This window comes from Ictalurus furcatus, chromosome 4 (assembly GCF_023375685.1).
Source record: "Ictalurus furcatus strain D&B chromosome 4, Billie_1.0, whole genome shotgun sequence".
In the NCBI taxonomy this organism is placed as follows: domain Eukaryota; kingdom Metazoa; phylum Chordata; class Actinopteri; order Siluriformes; family Ictaluridae; genus Ictalurus; species Ictalurus furcatus.
The window spans coordinates 18,306,733-18,327,072 of NC_071258.1; the positions used below are offsets into that span (position 1 = coordinate 18,306,733).

Here is a 20,340-nt window from a genome sequence, read left to right on the forward strand (position 1 = left end):
GCTGATGATTTGTTATTGTATGTAATCGATCCTATTGCCTCTATGCCTGCTGTCTTGGGTGTTCTGGAAACCTTCAGTTTTGTCTCAGGTTATAAATTTAATTTGGAGAAAAGCAACTGTTTTCCTGTCAATACTGCAGTATTTTATCTCCAGTCAGATCTACCTTTTCGATTTAGTCAGTCAGGGTTTAAATACCTAGGTATCATCGTGACACATTCTTTATCTAATCTTGTATCAACTAATTTCACTCCCCTTATCTCAAAGGTTAAAATCAACATTCAAAGTTGGGGTAACCTCCCCCTTTATCTAATTGGCAGTTGTCAAATATTGTCAAAATGAATATATTACCGAAGTTTCTTTTCTTATTTCAGCTAGTTCCTGTTTTTCTGCCAAAACAATTTTTCGATTCATTGAATAAAATAATTAGTTCTTTTATTTGGGGTGGGAAGCCACCAAGGGTTCGTAAAACTTTATTGCAGAGATGTAGACTTATTGGAGGATTTGCATTACCCAATTTTCAATTCTATTACTGGGCTGCGCACATCCATAAACTTTGCTACTGGGTTGAATCTCCTGGATCTTCTTGGTGTAAATTGGAACTATCATCTTGTAGGGAATCCTCTATACCTGCTTTACTTTATTCTTCTCTACATATTGATAATCAAGTTGTCCTTAACACACTTAAGATTTGATATCAACTTAGACGGAGCTTTAAATTTGTAGGTGCATCTGCTTTGGGTTCTTTAAGCAAAAACCACGTATTTCCTCCATCATATTAATTGATTGTAAACTTTCATTTTGATTTTCTTTTCTACACTATGTATGCATGTATGTGTGTATATGTAAGTATAACAAAAAATGAGAATGGTATTGTTGCTATGTGAGAGGAAGTATATTTTCTTTCTCAATAAAAAAAAATATTTTGGAAAAAAAATATATGACAGTCAATGCATAAGAAAAGCACACCTACACTTTAAAAAGTAATTCAGAGGACCTATTACCACAGCTTATTTAAGTGCATGATTGTAAGACAAAATTTCTAATTTATTCATTTAATTAAACCTTTTAATTTGAAAACATTATTTTGATGAGTCGTGTTGACATATTTATGTTGAAAATTACATCAACTTAATATTGTGTGTCACTGAAACTGAAATTTCTGATTTAAAGCAAAATTTATGTTGTAGTAACTTAATGAAATTGGCTTGCTAACTTAATTTTTAATCACTTTGAGGTCAGGATTTCAAGTCCCCTCCCCCTCCTCCCTTAACATGCCTGGACAAGTTCAGACAAATAAGACCATGTGTTAGAGGACCTTGCTGAGCAAAGCTATACAAAGGACATTTCAAGGGGAGTATCATTTCATTTACAAATAAATTCTACTAAAGCATTGAATTTGGGCATATTCGCAATTGTTATATGACCAATAGTGGACTTGTGTACGGATGTTACGCTACACCTGCCAATACAGTTGCTACATAGATGTAGCATAACAGTAAAGTTATAATACAATCCTTTTTCACTGCATTCACTATTCCAATCTAACTTTTTATTTGTTATTTAAAAGATAAACCTTTTATAAATTATTACATTGTTTGTACACATATCTCAATTTAACTCATGAAATTTCCATCATTAGCAGGTTAGGAGGAAGCTCGCGCGCATGCTTTAAAATCAACACATAGCATATTGATTCATTTTGCAATTTCGTTTACACATGAATTCTACTAAAGCAAGGAATTTGGGCCTATTCTCAATTGTTATATGACCAATAGTGGACTCGTGTACGGGGGTTTGGCTACACCTGCTAATAACGTTCATGAAATCTGTTACACTAAGCTAACGCTAGTCATATGTAGCAGTGTAATTTAAACAACTACCCTTTAGTTTAGAGAGTAGCAGTGGATAAGAATGAGAGAGTTTCATTTGAAAAATCTGCTCAGCTAGAGAGGGCTTTTCATTTGTTCCGTAGGGAGGAAAAGCATTCAGTTTTTGCGAATTTCATGCACTGACCCCTTTTTAAAATCTTTTGTCATTCACAGACAGCCTTCACTCTCTGCAATTTGCTGTTTGACTATTAGCTGCCTTTAGACTGGATAGTTCTGTGAGAGGGGTTAAACTACAACAGGTAGAGTGTTTCTTTTTTTTTTGGCTGTATTGCTCATTTCATACAATGTTGTTTTTATGTATATAAAACCTGCAGAAAGAGATGTTAGTTATGATATTTGTATTGTAAATGATTCTGGATTTTGGTTGCTAATGTTATACAACTTAATGTTTGTATATATGTATTTGTTTGTATGTATGACAACTTAATGGTTGCATATATGTAAACACACACACACACACATATACACACACATATACATGCACATATATATATATATACACACATATTTATATATATACACGTGTATATGTATATTGTGACGACAGGCCGGCGGCCGGCGCACAGGAAACAAAGATCGCTCCTGCTGCGGTGGCGCTGATGAGACAGATCTGTTTCAGTGCCACCAATGTTTTGGACGGCCACAGAACACGTGGCGGCGGGGTGGGGCCGCCGACACACCCATGACTCGTGAATGGTGCACCGTGCGGAAGAATTCCACCATCCAGCAAGCGAGGGGAGAGTATAAAAGGGTGATATTCCACTCGCAGGGGAGAGAGAAGTATCTCCGAGCATGTGTGCAAATCTCTGGCGTGTTTTACGTGATTTTGCCGACACATGCATATCTGCTAATCGCTGTTGTGTGTTTTAAAACCAACGTGAGTGATGGCTCCGCCCCCTTGGCTGTAACCGCAGATGGCTGAGACCCTCACCACCAGATCCCACTTCAACCCACACACACGCACACCCGCACTCCCCTCACCGGCAGTCTTAAATAAAGATCCCTCCACGCATAACACTAAAACGGCCTCCTGTGTGTCTGTGCTCCGCCCACCACTGGCTAAATTCCCTACACTGATGGAGGATGAGGGCATTAGAGCGCAGACACACCCACTTAAATACATAAAAGAAAAACCACATGTAAAAAAATTAATAAATTTTAAAAAATCAATAATTTCAGTGCATAGAGGGAGGGACACCAGTAACATGGACCCCACGCTACAGCGTCTCATGTAGACTAGCTTCCAGCAGCAGGCCACAACACAGCAGCTCGCCCAAAGCCTGCGAGTTTCTACCCAGGAGCTGCTGGCCCTGAGAACGGCCCCGGGACCGTGGCTGAGAAGCCCAGCACCTTCTTCCCTGCCTGACCCCAGAAGCATGGAAGCCTGGCCGTGCATCCTTGGCCCGTTGCTCTCCGGAGAAGCCAACACCACATACTACGCCCTCTCTCCGGAAGACGCAGCGGACTACGGAGAGGTAAAGAAGGAGATCCTGTCATGTTATGGCTGAACTCCCTACCGAGCGGCAGCAGAGTTCCACCGGTGGAGCTACCAGCCGGGGGCCCAGCCCCGTGGTCAAATTAACACCCTCTTGTGCCTCACCAAATGGTGGCTCCACCCTGACCGGTGCACCGCCACCGAGGTGGCAGAAAAGGTGGCCATGGACCGGTTCCTCGGAGCTCTGCCACCCCCAGAGGGCCGAGCCGTGGGACTACGTGTGTCCGGAACCCCCAAGGAGCTGCTAACTGCCCTAGAACTCGCCCTGCCCCTCTTGGAGTTCGGCCGGGATGGGCAGCGACCCAATAGCCCACCCAGAAGGGGGCCACCACATCGGCCCGACAGCCAGTGCGCCACCGAAGGAAAAGAGGTCATCCGAAACATCCCCGTCTATGGGACACACTAGGAGGAGGCCAGGCCGATGAAACCAGATCGGGGGATGCCGAAGGAGGGTCAAGACTTCGGGCCGGCCGGAGGGGTCCCCCATACTCCCAACCTGCCGAAACCAGCCCAGCAAAGGGAGGAGGCCCCAGCCCGGCCGGCCTACATGGCCTGGGCCAAGAAGAAAGCCCTGGCTGAAGGTAAGTCACACACACACCCTAACCCACTCTCCTCTGTATTTCAAGAGGTAAGCCGGCAGGGGAACTTCGGCCGGGAGCAGAAAGAGGACGACTGCCTGAAGCATTGCTGGGCCCAGTTGCGGCAGATTGACGGGGTCGACCAAAACCCAGAACACAGAGTACCCACCTCCTACTTTTTAATCAGGGGAGGCCTGCTATACCACCGAACCCAGTGCACAGGGGAAAACGTGGACCTCCTGGTAGTCCCCAAGATGTGAACCCAAACACTGTTGCACCTGGCCCATACCCATCCGCTCGGGGGCCAGCTGGGGGCCTGAAACACCAGGGAAAAACTGAAGGACCGCTTCATCTGGCTGGGGATGGACGCGGAGATCTGGGACTTTTGTCAACGGTGCCCTCAGTGTCAGCGTATCGCCCCAGGAAGCACCTGCTGGCGCCCCGATCCCTCTTCCCATCATCAGAGTCCCCTTCGAAAGGATCGGCATGGACCTCGTAGCACCGCTTCCCAAGTCCACCCGGGGCCACAAGTACATACTCGTCATTGTGGACTATGCCACCCGGTACCCCGAGGCGGTGCCACTACGCAATGCCACCTCCCGCAACATCGCCAGAGAACTGGTACTCCTGTTCAATCGTGTGGGGATCCCAAAGGACATTCTGATGTCTGATCTGTGTCGGCTGTTACAGGTGAAACACTTCAAGACATCTGTTTACCACCCGCAAACTGATGGACTGGTTGAGAGATTCAACCAGATGCTAAAACAGATGTTACGCCGAGTGGTAGACGAGGAAGGAAGGAACTGGGACCTCCTCCTTCCCTACGTGCTCTTTGCCATCTGGGAGTGCCCCCAGGCGTCCACAGGCTTCACCCCCTTCAACTCCTCTTTGGATGGTGACCTCAAGGACTGCTGGATGTGGCCTGCGAAGCGTGGGAGGAACAAGCATCCCCATTCCGCTTGGTCATTGACTACATGCAGGAGATGCAAGAAAAGATTGACCGGGTAACCCCGTTAGTTCAGGAACACATGCGAGCCACCCAGGAAGAACAGAAAAGCGTGTACAACCGTCCCACGCAGCCTTGGGAGTTCCAACCGGGCGATCGGATGCTCCTACCTAGTATCGGGTATCGGTATGTATCGGGTGCCTAGTAGCTCCTGCAAGTTCCTGGCCCGGTGGCAGGGCCCGTACACAGTCCTCGAGCGAAAAGGCACCATCAACTACTGCCTGCAGCAGCCTGGTAAGCGAGCAGAGGAAAAACTCTACCAAGTGGATCTGCTGAAGAAGTGGGTAGAAAAGGCGCCGGTAGTATCGGCGTACACGGCTCTGGACACCGATCATGGCAAGGGTACCTTGGTAGAATTGGGGGAAGAGCTTACCCCCACACAAAGACAGGAGCTAACCGAGTTGGTGTACCAATTCTCTGATGTGTTTTCTACCTCCCCAGGAATGACGCAGCTGGTCCACCACGAGATCAAGACCCCTCCAGTAGTAGTGGTAAGACAGCGGCCCTACCGTGTCCCAGAGGCCCGGCACAAGGCTATCGAGGAAGAAGTTGGCCGAATGCTGTGGGACCACATCATAGAGGTGTCCAACAGCCCCTGGTCCAGCCCCATCATCATCGTGCCAAAGCTGGACAGAAGTATGCGGCTTTGTAATGACTTCCAGAAGCTGAACCAGGTCTCCAAGTTCGATAGCTACCCCCTCCCCCGAGTGGACGACCTCGTGGAGTGACTGGGGAGGGCCCGGTTCATATCCACCCTGGACCTAAAGAAAGGCTACTGGCAAGTCGCGCTGGCACCAGATGCGAGACCGAAGACTGCCTTCAGCACGGCCACCGGTCACTGGCAGTACCAGGTTCTCCCCTTTGGTCTACATGGGGCGCCCGCAACGTTCCAGCGGCTGATGGACATTGTCCTGTGACCCCACCATATGTTTGTGGCCGCCTACCTAGACGATGTAGTCATCCACTCCTCCACTTGGTTGGACCACCTATTCCATCTGGGGGAGGTTCTGATGGAACTCTGTAAGGCCGGGCTGACAGCCAACCCCAAGAAATGCCACCTAGGGCTGACCCAGGCACAGTACCTCGGCTACCGTTTTGGCCGCGGTATGCTGAAGCCACAGGTGAAGAAAATCAAGGCAGTGAAGGACTACCCCCGGCCCATATCAAAGAAACGGGTGCATGCCTTCTTGGGGTTGGTGGGTATTACCGCAGGTTCGTACCTAATTTCTCCTCTGTAGCTTCCCCCTTCTCAGACCTTACGAAGTAGGGCCAGTCGGACTGGGTGAAATGGTCTGCGGAGGCAGAGCAGGCATTCCAAGCCCTAAAGGAGGCCCTCACCAGCGCTCCAGTGCTATGCAAGCCAGACTTCGCTCTCCCATTCACCATACACTCAGATGCCTCCGAGACCTGGCTGGGCGCTGTTCTCTCACAGACCTTCGACGGAGAGGAACACCCAGTCCTCTATATCAGCCGAAAGTTGTCCCCAGCAACTTGGCAATAAAGTGGGCCATTGAGGAGCTGCAATACTACCGGGCCAGTCCGCACTTTGTCCTGGTGACAGACCACGCCCCACTGCAGTGGATGGCCAAGGACACTAACGCCAGGGTGACCCGATGGTTCTTCTCGTTGCAGGACTTCTCTTTCCGGGTCCAGCACCGGGCAGGGACCCACCATGGGAATGCAGATGGCCTCTCACGACGGGAAGTACTGTGGGCCCGATACACGACGGCAGTGGGCTCAGAGCTGAGGGAGGTACTGTGGCGACAGGCCGGCGGCCGGCGAACAGGAAACAAAGATCGTTCCTCTCGCGACTGCTGCGGTGATGCCGATGAGACAGCTCCGTTTCAGTGCCACCAATGTTTTGGACGGCTGGAGAGCACGTGGCGGTGGGGCGGGGCTGCTGACACACCCACAGCTCGTGAATGGTGCACCGTGCGGAAGAATTCCACCATCCAGCAAGCGAGGGGAGAGTATGAAAGGGTGATATTCCACTCGCAGGGAGAGAGAAGTATTTCCGAGCATGTGTGCAAATCGCTGGCGTGTTTTAGGCGATTTTGCTGACACGTGCATATCTGCTAATCGCTGTAGTGTGTTTTTTCTGGTTTCAGGCGACTCCGACGCGAGTGACGGCTCCGCCCCCTTGGCTGTAACTGCAGACGGCTGAGACCCTCACCGCCCGATCACACTTCAACCCACACACACACACGCGCACCCGCACTCCCCTCACTGACAGTCTTAAATAAAGATTCCTCCACGCATAACACTAAAACAGCCTCCTGTGTGGCTGTGCTCCACCCACCGCTGGCTAAATTCCCTATTATACATATATAGTATCTCACACTTTGCTACAATGTAAAGTAGTGAGTGTACAGCTTGTGTAACAGTGTAAATTTGCTGTCCCCTCAAAATAACTCAACACAGCCATTAATGTCTAAACTGCTGGCAACAAAAGTGAGTACACCCCTAAGTGAAAATGTCCAAATTGGGCCCAAAGTGTCAATATTTTGTGTGGCCACCATTATTTTCCAGCACTGCCTTAACCCTCTTGGGCATGGAGTTCACCAGAGCTTCACAGGTTGCCACTGGAGTCCTTTTCCACTCCTCCATGACAACATTACGGAGCTGGTGGATGTTAGAGACCTTGTGCTCCTCCATCTTCTGTTTGAAAATGCCCCACAGATGCTCAATATGGATTAGGTCTGGAGACATGCTTGGCCAGACCATCACCTTCACCCTCAGCTTCTTTAGCAAGGCATTGGTCGTCTTGGAGGTGTTTTTGGGGTCGTTATCATGCTGGAATACTGCATACTGATCATGCTCTGCTTCAGTATGTCACAGTACATGTTGGCATTCATGGTTCCCTCAATGAACTGTAGCTCCCCAGTGCCGGCAGCACTCATGCAGCCCCAGACTATGACACTCCCTGCACCATGCTTGACTGTAGGCAAGACACACTTGTCTTTGTACTCCTCACCTGGTTGCCGCCACACATGCTTGACACCATCTGAACCAGATAAGTTTATCTTGGTCTCATCAGACCACTGGACATGGTTCCAGTAATCCATGTCCTTAGTCTGCTTGTCTTCAGCAAACTGTTTGTGGGCTTTCTTGTGCATCATCTTTAGAAGAGGCTTCCTTTTGGGACGACAGCCATGTAGACCAATTTGATGCAGTGTGCGGCGTATGGTCTGAGCACTGACAGGCTGACCCCCCACCCCTTCAACCTCTGCAGAAAAGCTGGCAGAACTCATATGTCTATTTCCCAAAGACAACCTCTGGATATAACACTGAGCACGTGCACTCAACTTCCTTGGTCGACCATGGCAAGTCCTGTTCTGAGTGGAACCTGTCCTGTTAAACTGCTGTATGGTCTTGGCCACCATGCTGCAGCTCAGTGTCAGGGTCTTGGCAATCTTCTTATAGTCTAGCCCATCTTTATGTAGAGCAACAATTCTTTTTTTCAGATCATCAGAGAGTTCTTTGCCATGAGGTGCCATGTTGAACTTCCAATGACAAGTATGAGGGCGTGTGAGGGCGATGACACCAAATTTAACACACGTGTTCCCCATTCACTCCTGAGACCTTGTAACACTAACAAGTAACCTGACACCTGGGAGGGAAAATGGCTAATTGGGCCTAATTTGGACATTCCCTTAGGGGTGTACTTACTTTTGTTGCCAGTGGTTTAGACATTAATGGCTGTGAGTTATTTTGAGGGGACAGCAAATTTACACTGTTACACAAGCGATACACTCACTACTTTACATTGTAGCAAAGTGTCATTTCTTCAGTGTTGTCACATGAAAAGATATAAGCAAATATTTACAAAAATGTGAGGTGTGTACTCACTTTTGTGAGATACTGTATATATACACACATATATACACACGTGTGTGTGTATATATATATATATATATATATATATATATATATATATATATATATATATATATATATATATATATATATAAAATACACACACATGTTTATACGTGTGTGTGTGTGTGTGTATATATATATATATATATCTCACACACACACCCATTATACTGCCTCACTGCCCCATTATACTGCCTCAAACAAACAATATAGGACCGTCTTTCAGGTGCTTCGCCAAATTCCAGGTGTTTCCTCGCTTTGTTTGAAATGAACGATACCATCGGTTGCATACCGGCTTCAGAGCATCAATTATATGTTTGTTGTCATCCACCTCGAATGCTAAGTATTTTAATATTCCATACCACTTTTCCTCTCGATGAGTCGGGTGGAGCTTAACTTGTCGCCATCTTCTGCAGTTTTTCCCAAGTGCTTATAGGCGTTCTTCTTCTTTACCACTTGTGGACCGACTAAAACACTTGCGTGTATTTGCTGCCCCCATCAGTTCTGGAAGAATTGCAGCCACGGTACCTTCATTACCAACAGTACCTTCATTACCAACGGTACCTACGCTACTACAGAAAAACAAGTACTGTCACGTTTTAAGAATGTTGGTACCGAAGTATCGGTTCTTGTAACATCCCTAATAGCTAATTGTCTGCAAGATTTAATTCTTCTGTTTGTGTGGTCTACAGATAAATGAAGAATTCAAGAGAATAACCACTGTAAGCCTTGAATCAACATTTACAGCCAAACTTGACCTTTGCACCCTGAAACTGATGGATGTAGTCTCAGCAAAGGGAGGATCTACAGGAGTGAGACTCAAGCAAATCAAAGACATGCTTCTTGAGGTATTATAATTATGTAGACTTATGTTAGAAATGCAAGTTGTTGACAGTCACCCATTCATATTATATTCATTTAGGTACTTTCTCTTTATAATTTTTTCCCATTTTTTTCTTAAATAGCACAATACAATTGAAGCACGCAGAGAAGTAGCCCTCCGCTGCCTTGTCGTGTACCTTGGAGAGAAGGAAGAGGACCTTTTCAAGGAGTTTGCTGTAAGTAATATCAACAACTTGAAAAGAAAAGTAAACATACAGGGCAGAAACCTGCTCCTGCATTGCTTCCTGTCAGTACAATTTTTAGGCATATTGCACTCGCCACATTCTAGCCAAATCCCTGTCAGTGATATCATAAAATCGTCCATTCCGCATGAATAGATGTTGACAGCAATGGCATGGAAAAGGCACATGAAAAATTTGACAATTGGCTGCTCTGGCTAATTTAATGAGTTCAAGTATTCTATGAAACCTGCAAAAGAAAAATAGGAAAAATAATAAAATGTCGACAAATTGATGGTCAATTAAATTCAAATATAATTAAAGCTGCAAGCAGAGATGAACAGGCCCTTGCACACGGGTGCAGGTTGGGGCTGCTCTTCCAAGGGAATGCCATTCCATTTTTTAAAACCCTTTTTAGGACTTATATGTTGTTAGGAGTGTATAAGGATGTAAAACATGTAACCCTCAATACGCACCATATACAGAAACGTCGGGGTTACGCATGTAACCCTGTTCCCTGAGAAGGGAACGAGACGTTGCATTTAGCATAACAGTATGGGAACACCTTGCGCGCGTGACTGGTATCTGAAGCTTGTGTAAAATCATGCCTCTACTTATAGGCCTGCCATGATCAGGTGACGTGGCAGTTAAGTGCGTCGCATGATATATATATGGCACCTGTGAACCAGGCCGCCAGCCTCTATTATCTGAAGCGAAGACGCAATTCACAGGCCTGCCCTGGTATGACAGTGCTATGCAACGTCTCGTTCCCTTCTCAGGGAACAGGGTTACACGCGTAACCCCGACGTTCCCTTTCAAAGGGAACGAGACGTTGCATTTAGCATAACAGTATGGGAACGGGAATACCCACTCTGTCATAGCAAGGGTACGGCCTGTTCAAAAATACCCAAGCCCGAGGGTCACTGCAAGACACTCGAGCCCAGGGTGGAATGAATATCCAGGCTGTAATAACGAATGAATGTGTGTGGCGTAGACCACCCTGCAGCCGCACACACATCCTGCAAGGATACCCCTTTGGACAAAGCCTTCGAGGAGGCGACCACCCTAGTGGGATGAGCTCTTATGCCCAGAGGCGTGGCGAGACCGTGTGTCGTAAGCCCTAGAGATTGCTTCCACTATCCAATTAGAGATGTGCTGCTTTGACACAGCATCACCTTTCCTGTCGCTGCCAAAGCAGACCAGTAGCTGCTCCGACTTACGCCACTGGCCGGAGCGGTGGACGTAAGTACAGAGAGCCCTTACTGGACACAGCATGTGCATCCTCTCTTGTTCCGGTGTGGGGAACAGAGGAGGGCAGAAAGCCTGCAACACTACAGGGTGGGCAGCCGATGTAGGCACTTTAGGAATATAATCCGGCCTAGGATACAGGAAGGCCTTGGCTAATCCAGGGGTAAAGTCAAGGCAGGAAGGGGCAACAGAGAGAGCTTGTAGACCTCCCACTTGCTTGAGAGATGTCAGGGCCAGTAAAAGAGCTACCTTTAGAGTCAGAAGCTTCTCAGAGGCTGACTCTAAGGGCTCAAATGGGGCCCCTGACTGACCTTCCAAGACCACAGCAAGGCCCCAGGAAGGTATGCAAGGCCTGCAGATGGGCCTCAGCCGTCTGACACCATGCATGAACCTTGAAGTTAGAGTATGTTGCCCCACAGAGGCTCCATCAACAGGGGCATGGCTGGCCGAAACGGTGGCCACGTAACCCTGATTGTAGAAGGAGCCACCCTGCTGAGAAACATTCTTGTAAGAACTCCAGGACTGTAGCTATTGCGCAGTTCACTGGGTCTAGCTGACGTTCCTCACACCACAAGACAAAAAGCCACCACTTGAGCACATACAATTTCCTTGTGGATGGTGCTCTAGCGTTTAACATGGCCTCTACCACCTCAGTTGTGCGACCAGAATCTATGAGCTGGTGCCCCTCAGGGGCCAGACCCACAGTTTCCATAGTTCTGGCCGAGGGTGATAAATCAGCCCTCCGGCTTGAGACAGTAGATCCACCCTAAGGGCTCAAATGGGGCACCCGACAGACCTTCCAGGACCACAGAAGGTCCCAGGAAGGTATGCGCGGCCTGCGGATGGGCCTCAGCCGTCTGACACCATGCATGAACCTCGAAGTTAGAGGATGTTGCCCCACAGTGGCTCTATCAACAGGGGCGTGGCTGGCCGAAATGGCGGCCACGTAACCCTGATTGTAGAAGGAGCTCACCCCGCTGAGAAATGTTCTTGTAGGAGCTCCAGGACTGTAGCTATTGCGCAGTTTACTGGGTCTACAGTGGATCCCTGCGGACGGGAATCTCCCAAGGAGTGCCATCTTGCAGGGATATTATCTCTCAGAACCATGTTCGAGCTGGCCAAAAAGGTGCTACTAGCAGACTGTCTTGGCGAACTCTTGCTAGAGCTTGTGGGAGCAGAGTGATGGGGGGAGCATCATACAGATGTGACCTCAGCCACATGTGTGGACTCCACCCCAAAAGTCTCCCAAGATCCAGCTTTATCTTGCTCAGTGTTGATAGGATTGACACTACGCATGTTGGGGATAGAAACGCCCTTATCGTAGTAGAATCCTATAACCCCTAGAAAAGTTGTCCACTGCACCGGGGAAAGCATACTTTTCTGAGATTCAACCTGAGCCCCAAGCTCTTCATGTGGGCGAGAACAACATCTTGATGTTGAACCGCCAGCTCCCTGGATCGTGCTAGAATTAACCTGTCGTCCAGGTAGTTTGGTACACAGATGCTCTGGAGTCCCAGTGGAGCCAGAGTGACATCCATGCACTTTGTGAAGGTGCGAGGGGATAAAGCTAGCGATGTTCCTATGTGGAAATATGCACCTTTTAGATCTATCGCCACAAACCAGATCTCGAAATGAATCTGTGGCACGATAAGTTTGAGCGTCAGCCTCTGAACCTGTATGTCCAAAGAGTACGGTTAGATGACGCAGATCTAAAATTGGCTGCATACTCCCACTTTTTTGCAGAACAGGAAATAATGGCTGTAAACCTCCCTCCCTTCGGGAACGGGGTACATGTTCTATGGCCCCATTGTCCAAAAGGGAACTTACTTCCTGCACTAACGTTGGGCTCTGGTCTGTGCTGACTGCTGTGGTGAGCACACCTGTGAACGGGGGGGGGTCGAGCTATAACCTGGACCCGGTAACCCTTTCTACGGTAGACAGAACCCATGGAGACACATTTGGCAGTAGTTTGCACGCTGCCCGATGGTCTTTTAGTGACCTTAACTATTCCACATTCTATTGGAGGGAAAGCATCAGATTTTCGTTGCCCTGTGACAGCTCGCTGACCAGAGAACACTAAAAACTTGGGGACCGCCTTGGCTAGGGGAGGCCCTACAGTAGCACTGGGGGCTACCTGCCCTAACAACCTCACGTCCCTAGATACATCCCTCCACGGCCCCTCAGGACCACTCTTCTTTGCCTGCTTGGCCTTTATGACCATTCTCAGATCAAGCCTAGTAGCAGACCGCGACTGTGGCCACCCGTTTCCCGTGACTGTCTGCGGGGGTTGGCGGGCTGCCATACTCGCCTTCTGGGTCTCCCTCACACTAGTGCTGGCCCAGGCTCCACTCGTGGACGCCCGGGTGAGCTCGAGACAACAGGGAAGGAACTGGCTTTTTTTTGAATGCCGCCATATGTCGAGCTCACTCAGCAGGTCTGCTTGGTAGGCCTGCAACCCTGTCATTGTCTGCAGTGACCCACAAGCAAGAGTACTGCTGCATAGGCTTGCCCACCAATGCCATGGTGGCCTTACATTGCTTGTATGCAAGCCGGCCCCCGTAATTACCTGCCGTCGGTGGAGAGAGGTAGCTCGCAAGCGCCTCCTCCACCTTCAGCATAGCTAAATAGCCATGCCGTTCATTCCCACAATGGCCGAATAATCCAATATCGTGGGGTTATGAATATGGCTTATGCGTGGTTTTCCCCCAGAAGCCTGAGATTTTGTCATGCACTTCTGGAAGACAGGGGAGTTTCTGCATTGTGAGGGATTTACTTTCACTGGGTAATCACTTCAAGCAGCTCTTTATATGCTGCTCTCAGTTTTTAACACATCCTTCTAACTCCTCGGAGTCAGAGAGGAATTATTACCTTTTGGCTTTCCATAGCGGAAGGAGGAGACGTGGCACGAGCTCCAAAATCCAGCGGAGAGCCCAACCCGGAAGACAGAGCAAGAGATAGAACAGCGCTCGTCTCCGGCTCCTCTTCCGGATCTATAAGAGATCCCCCGAACCTGAGACAGCTGGCTGCCTCGGCAGCGGCCGGCCCAGATCCGCGAGGCTGTGAAACCCGACTCGCTTCGGCTTCCGTTTTTTTTTCTTGAAGAGCGCAAGTCGCGAGCCAAGCTGCTTAATGTAGGCGTTATCATGCGCAGCCTCTCGAGGCTGCCATCACATACTACACCGCCAAACACTTCACCCAGAAAGTGCGCATTTTTCCCCGTGATGAAACGGGAGCAAGCCATAACACACTTCTTGAATTCTTTCTCGCTCCTTACTTACCTCTCTTTTCCTCTAAAAAAGGATAGAAAAGTTAAAAGATTTTGAGAAAATATTGAGCAGAAATGAAGCGTTTTTGTCACACAAACAAGAGACATGCAGTCTCGCTGAAGATAATAAGGCTGGTGGCGTGGTTCACAGGTGCCATATATATATCATGCGACGCGCTTAATTGCCATGTCACCTGATCATGGCAGGCCTATAAGTAGAGGCATGATTTTACACAAGCTTCAGATACTGGTCACGCGCGCAAGGCGTTCCCATACTGTTATGCTAAATGCAACGTCAAAGTTCCCTTTGAAAGGGAACACCTTTTGCTTTGCTTTTTAACTGGTTCTTGTCCCAACACCCCTGTTCGATAATTTCCTGGATTAAGCTCATGTTGAGCAGTTGTTGAGAAATCTAATTTAGTATAGCAGGTCAATTTGGTCATAGAACATATAATTTAAGTTGTGTTATAAAAAGAAAAATGGACATGTTATGTTACCATTATTGTGTTTTATAATGCAAATTTTTTTTTCTTACTGATGCAAACTATTTAGACCATTTGAGTAATTGGGTGCATGTGTATGTGTGTGTATAAGGGTTAAAATTAAATAAATAATGGCTCCATTATATTCAGTAAGAGTGACAGTCTAAAAAGTCAGCAGTAATCATCCAATTCATTATCTCTAACATGCTAATCTATATTTTCATTTGCTTTACAAGGACACAGAAGAGTTTGAGGCAGGACTTGATAGGCAAGTGATGAAAATTGCCATCATCAGTGACTGGTCCACCCCAGGATCTGACCACAAGACAGCAACCATTGTGGTTGAGGGAACCAAAATCCTGGAAGGAACCAATATCCCAAGGTGCTGTGCTTTGTGATGGGCATAATATATGCTCTGAATCTGAGCTATCGCAAGGAACTAAAATATACTTTTGACGTGTTTCAGAAGCTGTTCCTTGTACTTGATGTACTGAAAGCCAGTGCAAAAGTAATGAGTCTCAAGAACAGTATTTTCTGAAGATTCCACTTGTTTCAGAGCACTATCAGATTTTATTCAGATTTTGCAGTTTTGTATTTTTAAGTCCACTGAAGAGGCACCAAAACTGGTAGTGTAACAGAAGAGGGAATTTGTGGGGAAAAATAAATTCATTGTTGTTTGTTTTCAAGATGTAAATATTGCAGTTCAAAATAAAAAAAGTTAATTTTCTAACAATATTGTTGTTGTTGAAGTCATTTAATAAGCGCTATAAAATTAACAAAAATATGAAAGCTATAAACTACTGAAGAATATCTAATTATAGCAAATTGATTTTTAAACGGTTGTCAACTTAAAAAATTGTGTTCATAATTATGGTAATTAAGTACATAACACTTAAATTCCTTTTAAATAATGTGAAAAAAACTAGTTGGATCAACTTAATTTTATGAGTAATCAACTTAGGGATGTGCGTTTGTTCTACAAAATATTTGGTGTTAATTGAAAATACATTTGATTGTAGAGGAAAAAGATAATTCGTCTAACTCAATATAGTTTGTTGGTTGAACTTAATTTCATTAGAAGTTGTCACAACTCAAAAAGATTTGATGCAAACTGTTGCGTTAATTTTTTTTGTTGAGCCAAAACATTTGTTTTTAGAGTGTACCTAGCAGGGTTTTGAACATCTTTAGGCAGACTGACTCAATTTACTGCCCTTACAGCATTTTGTTTAACTGCCTCCATATTGAACATGATCTTTGCAGACAGCTAAGGAAAGGCATGTTATTTTTAAGTACATTCTTAAAGGAGAGATGTCAGAGTATATTATTATTAACACGTCATTTTGTTCAAAACGGTAATTTGCTTTGGATGGAATTCTTATGTTTTTTTCTGCTGTTTTCCAGAATTCAGCAACAGTGACATTCAGTGGGGTTTTCCATATGTCACACGTATACAAACCGAATGTTTGTCTCACAGAAATAACAACTGAAACAGTATTCCATACCCAGAAGAGACATGGTCATGTAGCTGCAAAGTAACTCTGGTCCATAATAAGCTGTTAACTACGCTGTAGATGCTGGATTCATGGAACTGGAAAGGGGAACATCCCACATTATTTGCCGAAGAGGGGAGGCATGCAGACTGCACCAAGTGCCAAAGGTCTGACCTGTAGAGAAAAGACATAAGCAGCACATGAAGCACAGCTTCTCTTAAAAGTTTATCAAAAAACAATGTGGGTATATTGGTCATCAATAATTATGCAATTCATAAAATAGACGTTTTCTGCAAAAATATTTTTGGCATGCTTCCCTGCTGAAAAAAAAAAGTATTCATAATCGTCCAATGCTAGTTGGTGCTGGTCTGAGCTGGTTAATCTGATCTGGTTGACTAGAAAACCATTCTTGTTAAAGGTGGTCTTGATGTCACTTGCCATAACAGACAACTATGCCTGCTCAGCGTCAGAAAGCATCAGCCATCACTGAAGCACATATCATCCATAACAAAAAAGAATAAGCTTATCTCTCTCTTTCTTAGTCTCTCTATCTGAATCTCTAGTTTTCAATCCATTCTTCTATCTCTGTACCATTCTTTCACTCACCTGGCATCTTTTCTGTATTGTAGAAGCACTGGATGATGATCTTCACAGCTTTCTGCTTCACAACCTACCACAATCTGTAGCACAAAATGTATTCGACAATAATGGTGAGAAACAAATTTATTAATGGCCTATGTAAATAGATCAATAATACAATGACTAAACCAAGTTCAACTACAATGTCTGGTAGTGTTAAAAGACTAGTGTCTCAAGTTATATTTGGACTCTGCTGAACTTTTTAGTGGACAGGCCTACATTAAGGCTAAATATTAAACTTTTCATGTGTAGGACCTCAGAGTGAGCCAGGCAGAGCTGGGTGTCCAAATCTGAGTGGCGGAACAATAACAGAATTCCATGAGAGGCCCCAAATCCACACTGCAGGATCATCTGGGCAGTAAAATCAGAGACCCTGTCAAGATGGTACCAGCAAGTTTGAGCTAAAGATGAGAATTTGCAGAGGTGGACTTAAACCAATGGTCCCATAGGAAAACTATGCTTGGGAAAACAACACTAAATTCATAATTCATCCCCTGGGATCAGGAATCTCCTGGACCCCAGTGTTGACTAACATCCAAATGAGGATGATGAAGCTCACTCATACTTTTTCTCACTTGTAAAACACACCATTGCATTGAAACCTGTGATTTAAGACAAAGGGGGAGAGCTAGAGCAGGCTTCCCTTGGAATGAGACAGTAGGGAAAACTGTACAGAGACTAGTTTTCCCTAGTGACACGTATCAGATCACTATACAATGCCTACTATGGCTGCAGGCTCTGAACAATCTTGTTATGAGTTGTAATCACATTATCTATATCTATAACCAATAAAGTGCTTATTCTGCTTTTAATAATTAAATATTCATGATATTATGACTAACAAGTTAATAATATAACAAAATATATCATGCTTACAATACAGTGCTGTGAAAATGTATTTGCCCCATCCTGATTTCTTTTGGTTTTGTGTATATCTCATAATAAATTGTTTTATATCTTCAAATGAAATACAATATAAAACAAAGGCAACTTGTGTAAACACACTATACAGTTATTATTATTATTTTTTTATTGAAACAAAAAAAGTTATCCAACACCTATCACCCTTGTGAAAAACTAATTGCCCCCATGAACGTTAAATCTGGTTGTGCCACCTTTAGCAGCAATAACTGCAACTACACACTTCCGCTAACAGGAGATCAGTTTTTCACAGTGCCGTGTTGGAATTTTGGCCCATTATTCTTTGCAGAAGTACTTTACTTCAGCCACATTGGAGGGTTTTCAAGCATGAACTGCCCATTTAAGGTTTTGCCACAGCATCTAAATTAGTTCAGGTCAGGACTTTTACTAGGCCAATCCATAACCTAAATTTAGCTTTTTTGAGCTATTCAGAGGTGAACTTAGTCCTATGCTTTGGATCATTTTCTTGTTGCATAATACAGTTGCGCTTGAGTTTCAACTTACAGACTGAGGACCAGACATTCTCCTTTATGATTTTTTAGTAGAGAGCAGAATTCATGTTTCCCTCAATTATTGAAAGTTACCCAGGCCCTGAAGCAGCAAAGCATTCCCACACCATCACACTTCCACCAAAATGCTTGACCATAGGTATGATGTTCTTTTTGTGGAATTCTGTGATTGTTTTATGTCAGAGGTAATGGGATCCCTGTCTTCCAAACAGTTCCACTTTTGACTCATCAATCCACAGAACACTCTCCCAAAAGGTTTGAGGCTCATCAAGGTGTGTTCTGGCAAAATTCAGATGAGCCTTAATGTTCATCTGGGTTATCAGTGGTTTTCGCCTCACCACTCTTCCAGAGATGCCATTTTTGGCCAGTGTCTTCCTGATAGTGAAGTCATGAACAGTGACCTTCATTGATCCAAGAGAGGCCTGTAGTTCCTTTGATGTTGTACTTGGTTCTTTTGTGACTTCTTGGATGAGTAGTTTCTGTGCTCGTGGAAGAATATTTGAAGGTCAGCCACTCAGTTCACTACTGTGCTTAGTTTTTTTTCCATTTGGAGAAAATGGCTCTCACTGTGGTTTTTAGGAGTCCCAGAGACTTTGAAATAGCTTTGTAACCCTTCCCAGACTGATTGTCATAGTGTGTTACTGGGTAAGACCCTTTAACCAACTTCATGCTGTAGAAAATGATCTATTTAAGTGTTGATTTGATTGGACAGGACTGGCAATAATCAGGCCTGGTTGCGTCTAGTCCAGCGGAACACCATTATGAATGCAGTTTCATAGATTTGGGGAATTAGTAACTACGGGGTCAAGTACATTTTCACACAGGGACAGTTGGTATTGGATAACCTTTTTGCTTTAATAAATAACATTGGCAGTGGTGGCTTGATGGTCAAGGCTCCGGATTACTGATTGGAAGGTCGGGGGGTCAAGCCCCAGGTTAAACCTTAACCTTCTCCAGGGGCGCTGTATCATGGCTGACCCCGCGCTCTGACCCCAGCTTCCTAACATGCTGGGATATGCAAAAAGAAGAATTTCACTGTGCTGTAATGTATATGTGACTAATAAAAGACTTATTATCATCATTTAAAAACCATATTTTGCATTTACTCGGGTTGCCTTTGTTTTAATTTCTGAAACAATTTAGTATGAAATATACACAAAACAGAAGATATCAGGCAAATCCTTTTTCACAGCACTGTATATGAGTTGGTTTTTGCATTTCCAGATTACTGGTGTATGGTAGAATTTAATAACTTGCATTATATTCTCATTGTAAAAAATAAAGACAAAAATTATACTTAGAAAGAGTGGGAAGTGCATGAACATCTGAACAATGAGCAGTATGTTGATTGATGTGAGGGGAGGCTAATGCAGTTACACCCCAAACAAAATATTATGTCTGATTGATTACAACCTCGTTGGGGTTTGGTCAAACAGAAAGTGTTAAAAACCCATGACACCAGATAATGGACAGATGTCCTGATATTTTCCTTTAGAATTTGTTTGTATAATTCAGATTTCATTGTTCCATCAATGATGGCAAGCTGTCCTGGCCCAGATGCAGAAAAACAGGCCCAAATCGTGATACTACCACCAGCGTGTTTCACAGATGGTACAAGTTTGCTGGAATGAATTGTTTTCCTTTTGCCAAACATAAGGCTTCTCATTAAACCCAAAAATTCTAGTTAGGTTTCTTCCATTGTAGGATCTCAGAGCAAACCAGGCAGCGAAGATGGAAACAGGAAGAGATCAAATTGAGCCACGTTCCACTTAGACAGCCATTGACCATTCAAACCATAAGTCAAAGACTCTGTCAAAATTGGTACTAGCTAGTCTGGGTGTGGATGAACAAACACATGATTGACTGAACCTAATGGTT

The 20,340-nt window shown here is 45.3% G+C and overlaps 1 protein-coding gene across 1 annotated transcript in view; it reads right to left on the reverse strand.

Moving 5' to 3' along the window:
- reln (reelin) overlaps window positions 1–20,340 on the reverse strand; it is a 633,795-nt gene that overhangs the window by 36,683 nt on the left and 576,772 nt on the right. The window contains exons 58-59 of the mRNA XM_053623241.1: window positions 17,000–17,073; window positions 16,406–16,567 (exon numbers count right to left, since the gene is read on the reverse strand). Of these exons, the coding sequence (XP_053479216.1) occupies window positions 16,406–16,567; window positions 17,000–17,073 (236 nt within the window). The remainder of the gene's footprint in view (window positions 1–16,405; window positions 16,568–16,999; window positions 17,074–20,340) is intronic.